This window comes from Manis pentadactyla, chromosome 6, assembly GCF_030020395.1.
Source record: "Manis pentadactyla isolate mManPen7 chromosome 6, mManPen7.hap1, whole genome shotgun sequence".
Lineage (NCBI taxonomy): Eukaryota > Metazoa > Chordata > Mammalia > Pholidota > Manidae > Manis > Manis pentadactyla.
The window spans coordinates 139,795,802-139,815,763 of NC_080024.1; the positions used below are offsets into that span (position 1 = coordinate 139,795,802).

At 37.6% G+C, this 19,962-nt stretch overlaps 1 protein-coding gene across 3 annotated transcripts in view; it reads left to right on the top strand.

Moving 5' to 3' along the window:
- Positions 1-19,334, top strand: part of C6H18orf54 (chromosome 6 C18orf54 homolog) — a 44,289-nt gene extending 24,955 nt beyond the window's left edge. For 2 of the 3 annotated variants that reach the window (XM_057504190.1, XM_036918565.2), the window contains one exon: positions 606-3,832. In XM_057504190.1, coding sequence (XP_057360173.1) covers positions 606-708 — 103 coding nt within the window. In that variant the 3' untranslated portion in view covers positions 709-3,832. Of the gene's footprint in view, positions 1-605; positions 3,833-19,194 lie in introns of those variants that run through there. The other variant, XM_057504191.1, reaches the window with a different exon arrangement.
- The last annotated feature ends 628 nt before the right edge of the window (positions 19,335-19,962 follow it).

The following is a 19,962-nucleotide window of genomic DNA, read 5'->3' on the forward strand; positions in this document are numbered from 1 at the left end:
TGTTTGAGGGATGATTGAATTTTTTTCCACTGAGACCTCATCTACAATCTTTAAAGAAAAATCAGGTTGTTGGTGTAATATCACATTATTAAACATAATTGCCATTTGTTTCCTGCATGCTCAATAAAAATGAGTTTTTCCTCAGAACTATAACTGATCATTCAATGCTATTCTTTAAATTTTAGCTATCTTGAATATACATGTTAAAAATAAATTATTATTTTTTAAATGATATACTCAGAATACCAAAAGGAAAGGTATTTCACAGAGCTGTTGTAAAAATTACATGAAGAAGTTTATTAAGTGTGACACAAATTATATGTATTACTGTTTCTTAGTAGGCTACTTGACAGACTTAAAAAACCTTGAATGTCAAAAATATAATTTTTTAAAGAAAATGTTTATAGAATTTTAGGTGAATTATCTTAACCCTTATTCAGACCTCAAAGTTTTATAAAGGAAAAATTCTGTTTGATAACTAAAATTCTGTAAATTCATTTCTCATACACTGAAGTTAAACAATGTAATCACGTTTTCTTGCTGTCTGCATTGCCTAGTCAGTTCTTAATATTGGTTTATAATGTGTTTTATACTTTTTAATAAAGGGCTTTGCACCATTTATCTCGCCTGAGAGACCTTGTTGATGATACCAGTGGGAAACAAGTCACCGAAAATGTGAAGAGGAAAATAAAATGGTCTAACCAATAAATAGTCACCACAGAACAAAAATGTATTTTTTTTCTATTGCTTAAACTGACAAAGGAATTATAAGCCATACATTATCCTGTCATTGGTTTGAGTATAATATTTAAAAAACCAAACTTGAAAATGTCCATAGGTTTTTGTGATCTATTCTCATTTTGTGCCAAAATACCAAAATGTGATCTGCAAGGATTCACACTATGTCCTACAGTCTGATTTTGATCTTCAGGACAGCAACTGTCTAAAATTCAAAGAAGGATGATTTCTGATCTGGAAGCTTACATGGACTTAACCTTCAGCGTCCTCATGATCTTATCACCTGGCTCTGGATCATTAAGAAACTCTTCCTGGATTCTACCCAAAATCTCTAAAGTTCAATAAACTTTTAATACAGTTAGCATCCATATTTAAGGAGCTTAAAGGAATATCAAAATTGTTATGGTATATCTTAGCCATATGGAAATGTTACTTTTACATTCCATAAATCAAATATTTAAGGTATGTTGTATTTGCAAATAACAGTTTTATAATGGGGTGATACAGTGCTTACAGGAATGTTATTTTATATTGTGAAATCCAAGAGAATCTCATTTAATGCTTTGATTTTGATTCTATATAATATAATCTCGATAATACTTGACAGTTTACAGAACATTTTTGGGGGTGATATTTGAAAATTTAGTATTTTAACATTAGATTATTTCCAAGATTTTAGTTTTGAGCTTAGGTCAAACTCTAGTAAAAACTATGAAATCAGTAAAATTTGATGAATTCTGATAACAGCTTGAAAAAAAAAGAATATGGAAAATCAGCAACTTTGTATTTTAAAGCTGTTTTGTAAGAGCTGAACTTTTTAAAAAGCAGTCTGTAGTCTTAAATATTTGTCTCTATCAAGTTCTAATTAACAGGAAACATCTTTACCAATAAAACTAAGAAATATGGCATAAAGCATGACTACTGAAGCATATTAAAAGAGTCTTATGAAATTAAAGAATATCTGTGTATATATACAAATACTAGAAATACTATACCCACGTGACAGCATCTTTGTTAAGTAGCTTTACTGTCAAATAGGAATTTCTGAGTACATTGGGTCAAATAATTTCCCCCAAATCTACGTAAGAACTTTGTTACAGAACTTACATATTAGAGACTGTAAAGTGAACCCTTTTTTTTCCCTTAGCCAGTGAGTCAGAGTAACCATACTATTTTTTTTGCCCAGTTTGAGAGTCACTTGCCAATAAATTTGTTTTGTTTACTCTGTGGACATATTTCTGCCACTGGCACTCTGCTTTCTGAATATGGTCTTGTGCTTCACAGCAAATAGTATGTATGCAGCCAAACAAGGCATTAATTTGATGATTAAAGTATGATTGGCTATTAGAAAAATGCTGATTTTAATTGGATGAACGTAAGGTGGATCTGGGTTGATCATGTTCCAGGCTTAGTCGAATCCACTTCTGGAAAATTCTAAAGAAGGCAGAGAAGATAAAGACATCAGATAATAAACTTCTAATTGCATATTAGAGGTTGATAAGATAGAATATTTAGTGTGCCTGGAAAGCATCTCCCAGGGATTTATGCTGTAATAATTCTGAATAGCACTGATTTCGTGCTTCTCTCCAATACTGAGTAAGTTAAGACGGTTCTAAAATTTTGTTGTAACTATCTTTAAGAAATTTGATTATACTTACAAAAATAGTATTTTTCCTTTTCTGTTAAAAATACGGAAGTTTTTTTTACCTAAGAAGGAAGTTAAATAAAAATGACTAATTCCAACCATTTTAAAAAGGAAATAGAGTCACACTCAGAAAAATAGCTAACTGATAAATATTCAAGAAATTCTCCAGTGAATTGATTTAATTAATTACATGTTACATATTTCAGGCTTTTTAATTTTGAGATTTCCAGTTGGGAAAAGGGAGACAATAGCATTAAGACTGCTGACTTGAGAATTTAAAGCAGATAATGAGAACAATTAGATTTTAAAAATTACATTGTGAATATAAAATTTTATCACTTTTCCTCTTTTTAGATATATTGAAAAATGTTCAGTAGAAAAAATAGTGAAAATTTTAATAAAATATTTCAAAGTTTTAATTGAATATGAAAAAAATGTAACAAACCTAAATCCAAACATTATTTGAGATCAAGGGATAAAGGTATGATGAATATGTGAAGACAAAACTCAACTGTATTTTCTTATCAATAAGAACTCAGATTTTTCTATGGCAATTAATTTCAGCTTCATAGGGATTTCTAAGCAAATTGAGAAACTGTTTTCTTGGGTTTGTTTTGGTTATATGTCTCTAGTTACTTTGCTTTTTGTTGAAGTTCATGAATGTGGATTTTTTTGGGTATTATTTTATACTTAATATTTAAGATAATGTCTTGTTAAATTATACATAGCTATAAAATGTTTCCTGAAGATAAATCATGACAGTATTTCTTGTTTCCACCTATGTTTTGAACACACAAAATCACTCATAGATTTGAATTTTAATTTTTCCTGTCCTCCCTTTCACTATGTCTAAGAACCCTATTTGGAACTTGGAAAAAGGCAAGTGGCATGAAAAGAGATAAAAGAAAAGGCCAATAAAACTGGTACTTTCTGAACAATTGGTTTCTTCAAATATAAAAGACTTTATATTGTTGTATTCCATGTATCATTTGGATGTTTCATACTTCATTATATGTTGTGTTGGATTGTAGTGCTTACTGTGTAATGATTGGGGCAAACCTAAGCCTAAATGTAAATGTAACAGGTGATATTAGATATTTCCTATTATATTAGAAATTATCCGTTTCCCACTTCCCTGCTTCCTTTATTTCCTTTGTTATATTCATCTGTGGCTAAGAGCCACAAATGTCTTTTTTTTTTTTAATTTTTTTTTTTTGAATCCTTTCCTTAACATTATTTTACTCAGTATTCATCTAATAAATATGTGCTTAATGCGTATTCTATGCTTACTAATGTGCTCATTCTTTGACAAAATGTTTAATTATAAGATATTCTTTGATTTAACACTATGAAATCAGAAATAAATAATTGAATGATATTCTATTGTATATGTGAGTTGTTATGTATTCAACTCTTCCCTTATTGTTTTTTTTTTTTTTTGAGAGGGCATATCTCATTTATTGATCAAATGGTTGTTAACAACAATAAAATTCTGTATAGGGGACTCAGTGCACAATCATTAATCAACCCCAAGCCTAATTCTCAACAGTCTCCAATCTTCTGAAGCATAACGAACAAGTTCTTACATGGTGAACAAGTTCTTACATAGTGAATAAGTTCTTACATGGTGAACAGTGCAAGGGCAGTCATCACAGAAACTTTCGGTTTTGCTCATGCATTATGAACTCTAAACAGTCAGTTCAAATATGAATACTCATTTGGTTTTTATACTTGATTTATATGTGGATACCACATTTCTCTATTATTATTATTTTTAATAAAATGCTGAAGTGGTAGGTAGATACAAGATAAAGGTAGAAAACATAGTTTAGTGTTGTAAGAGAGCAAATGTAGATGATCAGGTGTGTGCCTGTAGACTATGTGTTAATCCAAGCTAGACCAGGGCAATAAAACATCCACGTATGCAGAAGATTTCTCTCAGAACAGGGGTGAGGTTCTAAGCCTCACCTCTGTTGATCCCCAATTTCTCACCTGATGGCCCCCTGCGTCTGTGCCTGTCTTAGGTTGTTCCTCCCTTGAGGAATCTTACCCGTCTCTGGCCAACCAGTCATCTTCCGGGGCCATACAGGGAAATGTAAAGTTGGTAAGTGAGAGAGAAGCAATATTGTTTGAAAAGGTTAGCTTTTTACTTCTTTGCATATTTATGCCCTGTGGCTTCTATGCCCAGCATTTGTCTTGAGGTATCTTTGTCACTTGGAAGAATTATGATACTCGGTAATTTTGATATGAGGCACGAATTCTACTTAAGGGTTGTAATTAGGAAGGAAGAAGAAAAGCTATAGAAGTAGCAGGCGGAAGAAAACATGGGAAGATTGATTATTTCTTTGACATATCTTCTTGTAGAGTAACATAAGCATGTATAGGTTTTAAACTACTAATTAAATTGCGCACACACATTAACATAGTAGGAATACAGCTACATAACCAAAGCAGACCTACAATTACCAGCCATCTCCAGTGAAACCAAGAAAACCAGTTAGGCACCTTAGGCATTTGTGAAAACTTATCTATGATATGGTGGATATTGTCCAACTGAACTGGAACAGTCTGAGAGAAATCAGACAAAACAACCCATTCCTGGAGACTGTTCACATCACATATGTTCTTTTAACAGTAGATAGTCTGTAGTTGTAAGGTTTTGGAGCGCTACAACTTGCACTTCTCCTAATTCTTGGTTGAGTTCCAACAGTACAGATCCAGTCAAATTTGTTGTTTTACTGTATGCACAGGCCAGCTTAGATATCTCCTTCTTCATTCCAATGGCAAGTCCAGGAACTGGTGGAATGAATGCAGCTACAACTGCAATAGTGCCAGGATCTTTGTTGAAGTGTTTTGATGATCATCTTCTGGAATGACTCTTCCAGAGAATGTTGATGTTGGAAGTTCTTCATATCGTATCTTAATTCGTTTTCTGGGTAGCCAAATTAGGCTTTGATCCTCTGTATAAACACAAACAAACCCTTTGCCCACACTTTGATATGCCCTTTATTTCATCGTGAAGAAATTATTGGTGATCACCACACAGGAACTGTTAGTCCATTCTTGGGTTCTGTGATTCTGCTGCTGTTTTGTTCCTTCAGTTTTTCCTTTGTTCTTATACTCCACAGATGAGTGAAATCATTTGGTATTTCTCTTTCTCCACTTGGCTTATTTCACTGAGCATAATACCCTCTAGCTCCATCCATGTTGTTGCAAATGGTAGGATTTGTTTTCTTCTTATTGCTGAGTAATATTCCATTGTGTATATGTACCACAGCTTCTTTATCCATTCATCTACTGATGGACACTTAGGTTTCTTCCAATTCTTGGCTATTGTAAATAGTGCTGTGATAAACATAGAGGTGCATCTGTCTTTTTCAAACTTGAGTGCTGTATTCTTAGGCTAAATTCCTAGGAGTGGAATTCCTGGGTCAAATGGTAAGTCTATTTTGAGCATTTTGAGGAACCACCATACTGCTTTCCACAATGGTTGAACTAATTTACATTCCCACCAGCAGTGTAGGAGGGTCCCCCTTTCTCCACAGCCTCGCCAACATTTGTTGTTGTTTGTCTTTTGGATGGCAGCCATCCTTACTGGTGTGAGGTGATACCTCATTGTGGTTCTAATTTGCATTTCTTTGATAATTAGCGATGTGGAGCATCTTTTCATGTGTCTGTTGGCCATCTGGATTTCTTTTTTGGAGAACTGTCTGTTCAGTTCCTCTGCCCATTTTTTAACTGGAATACTTGTTTTTTGTTTGTTGAGGTGGGTGAGCTCTTTATATATTTTGGACGTCAAGCCTTTATCAGATCTGTCATTTACAAATATATTCTCCCATACTGTAGGGTACCTTTTTGTTCTATTGATGGTGTCTTTTGCTGTATAGAAGCTGTTGTTTTCCTTGCCCAGGGAGATATGTTCAAGAAGAGGTCACTCATGTTTATGTCTAAGAGGTTTCTGCCTATGTTTTCTTCCAAGAGTTTAATGGTTTCATGACTTACATTCAGGTCTTTGATCCATTTTGAGTTTACTTTTGTATATGGGGTTAGACAATGGTCCAGATTCATTCTCCTACATGTAGCTGTCCAGTTTTGCCAGCACCACCTGTTGAAGAGACTGTCATTTCGCCATTGTATGTCCATGGCTCCTTTATCAAATATTAATTGACCATATATGTCTGGGTTAATGTCTGGATTCTCTAGTCTGTTCCATTGGTCTGTGGCTCTGCTCTTGTGCCAGAACCAAATCGTCTTGATTACTATGGCTTTGTAGTAGAGCTTGAAGTTGGGGAGTGAGATCCCCCCTACTTTATTCTTCTTTCTCAGGATTGCTTTGGCTATTCGGGGTCTTTGGTGGTTCCATATGAATTTTTGAATTATTTGTTCCAGTTCATTGAAGAATGTTGCTGGTAGTTTCATAGGGATTGCATCAAATCTGTATATTGCTTTGGGCAGGATGGCCATTTTGACGATATTAATTCTTCCTAGCCACGAGCATGGGATGAGTTTCCATTTGTTAGTGTCCCCTTTAATTTCTCTTAAGAGTGACTTGTAGTTTTCAGGGTATAGGTCTTTAACTTCTTTGGTTAGGTTTATTCCTAGGTATTTTATTCTTTTTGATGCAATTGTGAATGGAATTTTCCTGATTTCTCTTTCTATTGGTTCATTGTTAGTATATAGGAAAGCCACAGATTTCTGTGTGTTAATTTTGTATCCCACAACTTTGCTGTATTCCGATATCAGTTCTACTAGTTTTAGAGTGGAGTCTTTAGGGTTTTTTATGTACAGTGTCATGTCATCTGCAAATAGTGACAGTTTAACTTCTTCTTTACCAGTCTGGATACCTTGTATTTCTTTGTTTTGTCTGATTGCTGTGGCTAGTACCTCCAGTACTATGTTAAATAACAGTGGGGAGAGTGGGCATCCCTGTCTTGTTCCCGATCTCAGAGGAAAAGCTTTCAGCTTCTCACTGTTCAGTATGATGTTGGCTGTGGGTTTATCATATATGGCCTTTATTATGTTGAGTTAGTTGCCCTCTATACCCATTTTGCTGAGAGTTTTTATCATGAATGGATGTTGAATTTTGTCAAGTGCTTTTTCAGCATCTATGGAGATGATCATGTGGTTTTTGTCTTTCTTTTTGTTGATGTGGTGGATGATGTTGATGGACATTCGAATGTTGTACCATCCTTACATCCCTGGGATGAATCCCACTTGGTCATGGTGTATGATCCTTTTGATATGTTTTTGAATTCGGTTTGCTAATATTTTATTGAGTATTTTTGCATCTACATTCATCAGGGATATTGGTCTGTAATTTTCTTTTTTGCTGGGGTCTTTGCCTGGTTTTGGTATTAGGGTGATGTTGGCTTCATAGAATGAGTTTGGGAGTATTCCCTCCTCTTCTATTTTTTGGAAAACTTTAAGGAGAATGGGTATTATGTCTTCTCTGTGTGTCTGATAAAATTCTGAGGTAAATCCGTCTGGCCCAGGGGTTTTGTTCTTGGGTAGTTTTTTGATTACCGTTTCAATTTCTTTGCTCGTAATTGGTTTGTTTAACTTTTGTGTTTCTTCCTTGGTCAGTCTTGGAAGGTTGTGTTTTTCTAGGAAGTTGTCCATTTCTTCTAGGTTTTCCAGCTTGTTGGCATATAGGTTTTCATAGTATTTAATAATTCTTTGTATTTCTGTGGAGTCTGTTGTGATTTTTCCATTCCCATTTCTGATTCTGTTGATTTGTGTTGATTCTGTTTTTCTCTTAATAAGTTTGGCTAGAGGCTTATCTATTTTGTTTATTTTCTCAAAGACCCAGCTCTTGGTTTCATTGATTTTTGCTATTGTTTTATTCTTCTCAATTTTGTTTATTTCTTCTCTGATCTTTATTATGTCCCTCCTTCTGCTGACTTTAGGCCTCATTTGTTCTTCTTTTTCCAGTTTCTATAATTGTGATGTTAGACTATTCATTTGGGATTGTTCTTTCTTCTTCAAGTGTGCCTGGATCACTATATACTTTCCTCTTCAGACTGCTTTTGCTGTGTCCCACAGAAGTTGGGGCTTAGTGTTGTTGTTGTCATTATTTTCCATATATTCCTTGATCTCTATTTTAATTTGTTCATTGATCCCTGATTATTTAGGAGCATGTTGTTAAGCCTCCATGTGTTTGTGAGCCTTTTTGTTTTCTTGGTAGAATTTATTTCTAGTTTTATACCTTTGTGGTCTGAAAAGTTGGTTGGTAGAATTTCAATATTTTGGAATTTACTGAGGCTCTTTTTGTGGGCTAGTAAGTGGTGTATTGTGGAGAATGTTCCATGTGCACTTGAGAAGAATGTATATCCCGCTGCTTTTGGATGTAGAGTTCTATAGATGTCTATTAGGTCCATCTGTTCTACTGTGTTGTTCAGTGCCTCTGTGTCCTTACTTATTTTCTGCCCGGTGGATCTATCCTTTGGGGTGAGTGGTATGTTGAAGTCTCCTAAAATGAATGCATTGCAGTCTATTTACCCCTTTAGTTCTGTTAGTATTTGTTTCACATATGCTGGTGCTCCTGTGTTGGGTGCATATATATTTAGAATGGTTTTATCCTCTTGTTGGACTGAGCCCTTTATCATTATGTAATGTCCTTCTTTATCTCTTGTTACTTTCTTTGTTTTGAAGTCTATTTTGTCTGATATTATTACTGCAACCCCTGCTTTCTTCTCTCTGTTGTTTGCTTGAAATATGTTTTTCCATCCCTTGACTTTTAGTCTGTACATGTCTTTGGGTTTGAGGTGAGTTTCTTGTAAGCAGCATATAGATGGGTCTTGCTTTTTTATCCATTCTATTACTCTGTGCTTTTAATTGGTGCATTCAGTCCATTAACATTTAGGGTGACTATTGAAAGATATGTACTTATTGCCATTGCAGGCTTTAAATTCGTGGTTACCAAAGGTTCAAGGTTAGCCTCTTTAGTATCTTACTGCCTAACTTAGCTCGCTTATTGAGCTGTTATGTACACTGTCTGGAGATTCTTTTCTTCTCTCCCTTCATATTCCTCCTCCTCAATTCTTCATATGTTGGGTGTTTTGTGCTGTGCTCCTTCTAGGAGTGCTCCCATCTAGAGCAGTCCCTGTAAGATGCCCTGTAGAGGTGGTTTGTGGGAAGCAAATTCCCTCAGCTTTTGCTTGTCTGGGAATTGTTTAATCCCACCGTCATATTTAAATGATAATCGTGCTGGATACAGTATCCTTGGTTCAAGGCCCTTCTGTTTCATTGTATTAAATATATCATGCCATTCTCTTCTGGCCTGTAGGGTTTCTGTCGAGAAGTCTGATGATAGCCTGATGGGTTTTCCTTTATGGGTGTCCTTTTTCTCTCTAGCTGCCTTTAACACTCTTTCCTTGTCCTTGATCTTTGCCATTTTAATTGTTATGTGTCTTGGTGTTGTCCTCCTTGGGTCCTTTCTTTTGGGAGTTCTGTGTATTTCCGTGGTCTGTTCAATTATTTCCTCCCCCAGTTTGGGGAAGTTTTCAGCAATTATTTCTTCAAAGACACTTTCTATCCCTTTTCTCTCTCTTCTTCTTCTTCTGGTACCCCTATAATACGGATATTGTTCCTTTTGGATTGGTCACACAGTTCTCTTAATATTGTTTCATTCCTGTAGATCCTTTTATCTCTCTCTATGTCAGCTTCTATGCGTTCCTGTTCTCTGGTTTCTATTCAATGAATGGCCTCTTGCATCCTATCCATTCTGCTTATAAATCCTTCCAGAGTTTGTTTCATTTCTGTGATCTCCTTTCTGGCATCTGTGATCTCCCTCCGGACTTCATCCCTTCACTCTTGCATATTTCTCTGCATCTCCGTCAACATGTTTATGATTTTTATTTTGAGTTCTTTTTCAGGAAGACTGGTTGGGTCTGTCTCCTCTGGTGGTGTCTCTGTGATCTTGGTTTGCCTGTAATTTTGCCTTTTCATGGTGATAGAAATAGTTTGCAGAGCTGGGACGAGTGACGGCTGGAAGAACTCCCCTTCTTGTTGGTTTGTGGCCCTCCTCTCCTGGGAGAACAGCGACCTCTAGTGGCTTGTGCTGGGCAGCTGCACACAGACAGGGCTTCTGCTTCCTGCCCGGCTGCTATGGAGTTAATCTCCGCTGTTGCTGTGGGCGTGGCCTGGCTCGGGCAGCTGCTCCAAAATGGTGGAGCCGCGTTGGAGGGGGAGCCACCAGGAGGCTATTTATCTCCATGAGGGGCCTCCCTGCTCCCTGCTGCCCAGGGGGTTAGAGTGCCCAGAGATCCCCGAATTCCCTGCCTCTGGATGAAGTGTCCCGCCCTGTCCCTTTTAGATTTCCAAAAAGCACTCGCCAAAACAAAACAAAACAAAACAAAAAAAAAGCCAGTCGCTTTTCTTTGTCCCCAGGCGCCGGCCTCAGGGACCCACTCACTGGTCTTGCTGCCCTGTTTCCCTAGTATCCAGGGCCCTGCACTCTGGCCTGGATGGCTGGGGCTGGGTGTTCGGCAGTCCTGGGCTCCGTCTCCCTCCCGCTCTGCCTGCTCTTCTCCCTCCGGGAGCTGGGGGGAGGCGCGCTCGGCTCCCGCGGGGCCGGGGCTTGTATCTTACCCCCTTCGCGAGGCGCTGGGTTCTCACAGGTGTGGATGTGGTCTGGATGTTGTCCTGTGTCCTCTGGTCTCTATTCTAGAAAGAGTTGTCTTTGTTATAAATATATGTGGTTTTGGGAGGAGATTTCTGCTGCTCTATTCACACCACCATCTTGGCTCCACCCCCCACAAATGTCTTTTTTGAACAAAATAATTTTAGCTTTTTACCCTCCTTGTTTATTCTACATTGTCTTTACCATAGACCAGAGCCATCTGTGTGACAGCTTATTCCCAATGCTACAATTTTTATACAAATTTATACAAAAAATACTACAACTTGTAGCCATCCTTCATTACCTTAACTGAGACTAGTCAATTTGCCTCCTGATGGCCTATTACAACCTGAAACATTCCTCCCTTACACTGAAGACAGGCTGTCTGGTCTTTGCAAGACAGCTTTACGCCGCCACCTTAACCATACTGATTTGTTCTACCAAACTGAGTAGCTAAATTGCTCTACTCAGATTCTCCCTAAAATCTATGTATATTCTCATCTTTGTGCATTTTATTTTCCATTCTTGAAACACTGAGTTTTCTTTCATTCTGGTTATCTAAAGCTTACTCTGCCATGTCTTTAAAGCTTTTGTCTTTCCCTTTCCAAACTTTCTAACCTCCTTCCAAACTCTAGTAAGTTGGTTTTCCTTTTTCCTTCCCCCATCACTCATTTAGCTATTATATTTTTTGTTTATATTTAGCTACTATATTTTGGACAGTGTGTCCTTTTTCCCATTGTATTCCTAGGGGAGAAAATATCTCAGAAAATGTTAGATGATTGATTTTTGTTTTATGTCCTTGATGATACTGCCTCCTGTATTGTGTAAATAAGGAACATGTAAATTTATAGATTGATAATTCTAAGACTAATTCCCTGTATAAGGTGAACTCAACATAGGAGAGACCACATCTTTTATTTATGCAATGTTCTGCAAATCCTTTTTAAAATGAAGTAAATTAAACCTGTTTTGGAAGTTATTTCTTTTTTGATGTTGCTGCTGCTATTTATCAGATAAGATTGACATTTGTGTATTTTGGGTAACTTAATTGTAAGCTTTCTAACATCATGAACCCTCAAAACTTTAAGATTTTTGAGTTTATTGCATTTCATCAGGTATATAAACTATTTTACAGATCTAGAACTAAGTCTAGGAAAGCTTTCAGTGATTGTTTTTTATTGTGTTACTTCTTTGAGACTGGCTTGTTGGGAAACTACCAGTCTGGGTCCAGTATAGAAACAGAAACCACACAGTGACTTTAACAAGGGAGGTTTAATTTTAAAATGTTTTAACTATGACAAAGAGATAAAGGAGAGCTCTGCAGTACTGCAGAGCTAAGGGAGAGTACTCAAGGAAGGATGTTCTTGGAAGAGGGGGCCTAAGATTTGTGCTCAGACCTTGTTGAAGAAGGGGTGGCTGCAGCGCACTGGATGGCAGAGAAGTTTACTGGTTTGCCTTGACCAGAGTTGGTGGGCAGTCAGTAGGCAAGCAGGAAGCCTCCCCAAGGTTCAGGGAAGCTGGAGCTGGTGACTGGGTGTCTGGGCATGCAGGGGGCATAAGGGGGCCCAATGTTGGCAGGACACCTGGAGCATGAGGCAGTCCGTGTGTTGGGAAGGTTGAAGGAAGGTGATCACCAGCCTGGGCCAGCCTGAGGTTGCCAGGAGAACCATATATTCTGGGATTGTGGGGCAGAGCACCACTGGATGTTTTCATACCCACCTGGTTTGCTGATGGTGCAGGTGGAAAGCACAAGGAGAGTCCCTTCAGGGTGAATTTGGAGTTGAGATATTTTTTGCTTCAATTAAGCCATGATGTTTTTCTGTGTCTTCCACATATTGCTCTTAATTTTGCCTTTCAAGACAATCTCATACATACATTTCAGTAACTGGCACAGAAACTGATCAGGTTCTGGAAAGATTTTGTGGGAGGGAACATCATAAGGGTAAATACAAAATGCCTTATATTCATCTTTGCCTTGTCTGTGTTACATACTACATATCCTGTCCAAACCAAGAACTACCAAGTTTAAGATAGCAAAAATGTCAGGTTATGTGGAAGACAGGCATAATGAGAAACTTTGGGCCAATATTTTCAAAATCCAGTGAATTTGATAACTTTGTAGAAGAGTTCTGAACTAGAGATCTGGAACTATTTTAAATATTCTGGAATAATATGAGGATCAAAATGTCTTACATAGGAGTAGAGTGCATCCTTCCATTACTTTTCATCAGGGTGGCCACACAGCTTTTATATGAATGTTTCTGGAAATGGAGTGTTTCCTGCAATTGAAATGTTTTGTTTCATAGTATATTTTTTGCTTCAATTAAGCCATGATGTTTTTCTGTGTCTTCCACTAATTGCTCTTAATTTTGCCTTTCAAGACAATCTCATACACACATTTCAGTCTTCCTAATATTGAAACCAACAAGAGTAATGTGTAATGATCCTTCACTCTTTCAGGCTAAGTGTTGACTAGTTTTTAAGTAATTTCTTTGGACAAAGTTTTATGTTTCTTATTGTCTAACTTTGGATTCTCGCAAAGTTTTCAAAGCTTTGCTTAAATATCTACAATTTGCAAATGATTCAGAGCCCTATTTAACAGCAAAACTAGTATACAATTCTTAAAAAAATTGGGATGTACTTGATATTAGTTTCAGATGTACAGCTGAATGATTCAGTATTTTTATATATTTTGAAATCACAGTAAAGCAACACCCATTACTGTTATTTTTTATCACCACCTGTTGCTAAGTTTTTCTGTTTTGTTGAGTTACAATTGGTAAAAATAAGACATTTAAATTGTATGTTGTGATGATTCAATATGCATATACATTGGAAAAGTTTCCCTCCGTCTAGTTAATACACCCATCATTTCATGTTTATTTTTGTGTGTGTGTTTTTCACTTTTAAAGACTGTGGCACCAGATGTCCTAGATGCATAGAGTAGAATGGGGCTCTACATTTTATTTTTTAATAATTTGATTCTCCACTCAGCATTTATTTGGCTCCTGGAACTGTGCTAGATGTGTGTGGGGGTGGAGGCAGGAAAGGAGAGTGTAGCTAGGGGTGGGAGAGGTTATGGCAAGTAAGTCATGACTCTGTCATGAGGAACTTGGTGGAAATACTTGAATGGGTACTATTACTCTACAACCAGTAAGTATTGTTTCAGAGGAATGAAGATGGAGCAACTGCTATAAAGGCACAGAAGATGGAACAGCTAAGTGGCCTGGGAAAAATCAGGAATGATTTCACTCGAGAAGGAGTTACTTGAGTTGATCCAGAAAAGCTAACAAGTTTGTCATCAAAGAAATTGGGTGAAAGAGTGTTTTTTCTCGGCAGAGGGTAATATGTGCAAAGAGTTCAGTGGTTAAAAAGTCTGAGGCAAATTGGCTTAGGGTGTTGTGTGTTGTAGTGAAAGAAACCTGCACTTCAGTGTCAGGCAGATTTGTTTATGATTCCACCATTTAGTAGCGCTTTATTGTGAACAAATTACTTGACCTTGCCTGAATCATTTTGTTTGCTTTCCCATTTGTAATAACTGCTTAGGAGTTTTGTTTAGATGATTAATAATACAAGTTATGCATGGCACATACGAACTCAGTAAATACTAGCACTAGCTGCAAATATGGTAACACATCTAGTTGGAGGAGGCACTAGGAATAGACATAAGGCTGCTTTAACCCTTGTGCCTCCCCATCCTATTCTCCACACGATAGCAAGAATTATCCTTTAAAAACATGCCTGATGATGTTGAATCTCTTCTCAAAATTTCCAGTGGCTTCCCATCCCAGGGTGTGAAGTTCCTACCACAACAAAAAAGCACCTCTCCCCTCAGCCCCCAAAACCGAACAGTTCCTACCTCTGCATTTGCTCTCTGATTCAGCCACACTCATCTTGCCGTGCTCAAATAACTATGAGCATGCTTCTGCCTCCAGGTCTTTACATTATTTCATTCATCGAGACAGTCATTCCTCAAACTCCCCATGATTTCACTTCCTCACTTAAGGTGTCTGCTCAAATGTCACTTTATCAGAGAGGCCTATCCTGACCCCACCAAGCCTTGTGCCATTATTCTTTGCCCCTTTGCCACTACTTTACTTTTTCTTCACTTAATGTTGAGAGCAGGGACTTTAGTTTATTCACAGTTTTCTCCCCAAACAACTAGAATAGTGCCTAGTGGTAAAGTGCTACATAGATGTTTTCTGAATGAATGGGGCTTTTATACTGTAGGTAAAGGGAAGGGGACCACCATTTTTACAGCCAAGCTGAAAGTGGATTTTGTTAGTCCCTACATTCATTTGTGGTTGCAGTAAACTGAACTTTTTCCCCCAAATACTAAAGCCAACAATTTTCCTTCTTTCCAGTAATTAGTCTTTAATGCCTGATCCCATGGCGTAAAGGCATTAGGTTAGTACTTTCCTGAGGTAGTAAAGAAAGCTATGCAGGCCTTAATTTAGTTTTTGTTCAGAGCTACAGGGCTACTTTTACTGAGGTTTCTATGATGTTTTAGTGTAAAATAAGTTCCCAGAATACAGGTGTTATTTTTTATACTGATGTTTAGAGGACTATTGATTTGCCTTAGTTTGCAGTAGTAGAAGATGCTGTTTGATTGACCAAATGATTATTTGGGTTTTTAGACAACAGTATAAGAAGACAACAGAAACTAGCAAAGAGAAGTCCGTTGGAAGGGATTCAGAAGCTCCAATGACAGTGTGTAATATCATGTGTGACTTGGCTCAGCCAGGGCTGCAAGGAACATGATAATGCCTTGAACTAAAGTTCAGCACCCCATCGAATCATTTAAATCTTTGATTTTTTTTAAGAGATTGAAATAGGAAAAATTTTACTCCAAAGCAGGTTTACTTATCTCATTAATGCGAGTTAAAGCAGAGGCACTATTCTTTAAAAATGAGCAAAGTGTAGCAAATGTTTACCAAATTTCTGCTGTAGTTCTTGTTCAGTGTGTGTGTGTACGTGTGGGTTTCTGAGTCATTCTTGAGGGTTTTAAAATGCCATATTCTCTCTTCTCTCCCATATTAGCCGGGGGTACCATGGGCAAATTGCAGCTTTAAGTTTCAGTTGATAAGAAGCATAAATAACAGTACTTGCTTCTCCCAGCTAATTGAGGTAAAGTGTTTGCTTAACATGGTGTGTCTCCTACATAGTAAGTGCCCAGTGTTAGTTTTTACTGGTAAATGCAATTATTGAGTACTTGTTTTCAGAATTTCAGCTGAATACAATTGTTGCCATTTAGCTGCCTGTGTATAGATAGTTTGTAGAAATAGGTAACAGGTCAGTTTGTAAGGACTTTAAATTTTTTTCCCACTAGAGGACACTGTCTACTTTGGCAGAAACAAGATTAAGAAACTGCCTGATTGGCCCACTAACCCTTAAATCTGGCTTGAGCTTTGCCCCTGGCCTGGCATTCATTCTCCATTTACAATTCTTGAAGATTGTGTTGAAATATGTGAAGAAATGCTTTTTCTATATTCCCTTCCCTTTGTTTCCACATCAAGGTATAACTCTTTTGTTTTGAGGAGGGAGAAGCATCTCTCTCCATTCTGTAAACCAGATATATTTAGACAAAGGGTATTATGATTCGGGCCCCAAATCTCTTGCTTCTCTTCAGCATGCTTCAGCCCCAGGGTTCCTGTTAGACCACTAATGGACTTGCAGTGTACTGATCTCTCCCTAGGTACCCCCCCACCCAACACTCACATAATGGAAGGATGTCTGAACATTGGCACGTGCTTCTGCCATTGTAAAGGATGGGTCCCTGAAAGAGTAATTGCCTTTGGGTTTTCCCTTCAGCAAGACAGGCTTGACATTGTGAGCTGGGAGTGGAGATTCAAGGGAAGTACCCTTGTCACTTCTCATCCTTGAGGCTGCTTCCCCACATAGGATTAAGAGCAAGCTTAGCTAGTAGACTAAACCAGTGACCACAGCCTCCCCAACATCTCTCATTTCAAGTTAGGCAGAAAAGAGGAGCTGAGGGATGGGGAAGGAGAAAAGGCAAAAAAGGGCAGCAAAAGGTGAAATACAAAGTTTGATAACTTTACTATTGTGAATGAACAGATCCTGCTGAGGTTGGTTTTTTCATGGATTAGTAGCAGCTTTGGATTCCTGCCTAGTGACCATTCTTACAAAGTAATTTTGCAGAGGATGTTATAGCATCCACATCTCAGTCTGCATGTGACTTACCGTTGCTCCCCGTTGTTTCAGTCTGTGTACAGTGGAATACCAATGTGAAGGGCTCTGTTACTATGTCATTATTTAGCTATGGCCACAAGGGGGCCCCCAACACGAAAGGGTGAGTAGGGTATGGAGATAAGGGGCAAGGAGAGAATGAAGATCTGAGGAGATAACTAGAATGCTAGGGATTCTCTATGGTCTGGTAGGGATACAAGGAGGGCTCCTCTTTGAGTCATCTTCATAGGGTCCTGAATCATAAAACTAGGAGCTGGAGTCTCTGTAGCCCACTTCTAGGTTCTGTAACTTTAGATTTCATTCTCTATAGCCCATGGTCTCTGATTCAACTGAAAAAGTCCAAACTCTTAGCATTAACTGTGTAGCAGGGTCTTTCTGGCTATTGGAAGGCCTCACTTGTTAGGAAACACCCAAACCAGGACTTTGGTTCAATAATTTGAACAGCATCTTGTCCAAGGACCATATATTCTGACCACAAAAAGAGGGTTAGGCAGGAATGGTCTTAATGCTGGCAGAGTTGAAATAAGACTTGAAATTAGAGATAACTAAGGGGTTTCCCAAAAAGCTACTGACTTAACTAAAAGTGAGCAGGCACTGGTTCTGTGGGAACTAGATTATAAACAAACTAGTAGAAATAATCATCCTTTTAATAAAGCAGGATCTGTCAGGTCGCTAGGCAGACACAAGTGGGTCCTGTCCTGGGCAAGGTCCTCCCCCTTTCCACCTACCCTCTTCTCACCAGATGGCAGAACGTGCCCCAAGCTCTTGTTTATGGTTCGTTCATTCTCCTGTCTTATCAGGGCCAAACAAGATATAAAAGCCCAGTGGGACTTCCAGGCCACCAAAACAGGTTGGCTGCAGGCACACTAAGACCCAGAAGGTGAAGGTGACCCAGAGCTACCTTGGGGTTCATTATACTGTAATTATGATATAATGTATTACATGTAAGTATAATGTAATACATTATACTATAATATATAATTACAGTATAATAAATATATTGTAACTACAGCCTCCCTCCCCCCCAACACACACACACACACACAAAATGGGTTCCACTTGGGTACTTAGGGGTAAGTGCCTGTGTGCTAGGAAGGTTATATAATCTACAACTGTCAATCAATTTGTCAGTTGAATGATGTAAGACTCAGGGATGACTTTTACCATTGTAAAACCAACCCTAACCTTAATAGCAGGGCTGCTTCTGGTTTCCTAACTGCCCACTATCCACGCTCTCTGAGAGTGCACTTGTACTTTGCTTAATAAATTCCTGCCACTAAGACTGTCTTAAGTCTTCTCTTGACTGAATTCTTTCCTATGAGAAAACAAAGAACCAAGGTCTAAACGAACTTGTAATATCTACCCTACCTAGAAGAGAAGCTGATACATGGTGATTAACAGATTGTTATCACACACCTTTCCAGATGATCCTAGGGCCTGAATTTGAGAGTAGGGAGATATTGTATCTGTGTTCTAGAGCAAGGGTGGGCAAATTTTGGTGCACAGGTTTTTGTACACTCCAAGAGTAAGAATATGTTTTGTATTTTTAAATGGTAGATAAATAATATAAAAGAATGAAATCTACATGAACATTACTATGCTAAGCACTCATCACAATATTTCCAATCATAGAAAGGCAACAGTCAAATTAGAAAAAAAATTTCACAGCAGAATTTCTAAACAAAAATAATAAATGAGGCTGATGCCACAGTGTTTTGAGTGGCTTATTTGTTAGCCAGATAAGGAAAACTATACTGATAAAAAGCACATTAAATTGTGATTGATTGCAGAAACTGAAGGAATGTGTCCAGAGAAAATTAATTTATTTAGGACTATTAGCCCTTTTTGGAGAACAGTTGACCAAACAGCTAACATTTTGAACAATGTAATAATTAAAAATCAGGGCAAATAATTTCAGTGGTTTTTCTTGGCTCTTGACAAGTCCAAAAGATTTTAATGATACTAAGTTGTTTTTTTATTTCAGAAGTCAATGCCAAATTTGAAGTGACAAAAGAATTAGCCTCAATGAATAGTATTTCAAAGAAGCTGAGAAAAATGAATCAGTACACATGAAGTGGAATCAGTTAAGATGTATTACAACTCACAGTGGTAACATATGTGAAGCAGAACCCAAGAATGGACTAGTGGTTACTAAAGGGAAAGAGGTTGGGGATGGTGGGGGCACAGGGAGGGAGAAGGGGATTTAGGGGTATTATGATTAGCATGGAGGCACAGGGAAGGCAGTAAAGCACAGAGAAGACGAGTAGTGACTCTAGCATCTTACTATGCTGATGGACAGTGACTGCAATGGGGTATGTGGTGGGGACTTGATAATGAGGGGTAATGTGGTAACCATGATGTTGCTCATGCGAAACCTTCATAAGATTGTATATCAGTGATACCTTAATAAAAAAAAAGTATTTGTATTAAAAAAAGCACAAAAATGACTTGAAATTATTCCCTGTTGGAAATTTTAAAAAATATATGAAAGAATGAATAATGGCTTAAAGCAAAATAAAAAAATATTTTTCAGCCAAAAAAAGAAATAGATATGTGAAGCAGAAAAAATACTTAGTTGTACAAATTTATAAGTCATGTAAAAATGTAAGACGTTTAAAGCTTATTCACGGTATTATTCATTAGCAGGTGCTTTGCAGAAAATATTTGAGTCTACTATGTGTCAGTAAGGTCCGTGGTGAACTGCATTTGCTCTGTGGATTTAACCCTCATCAATTCTGAGAGTTTTTGTCAG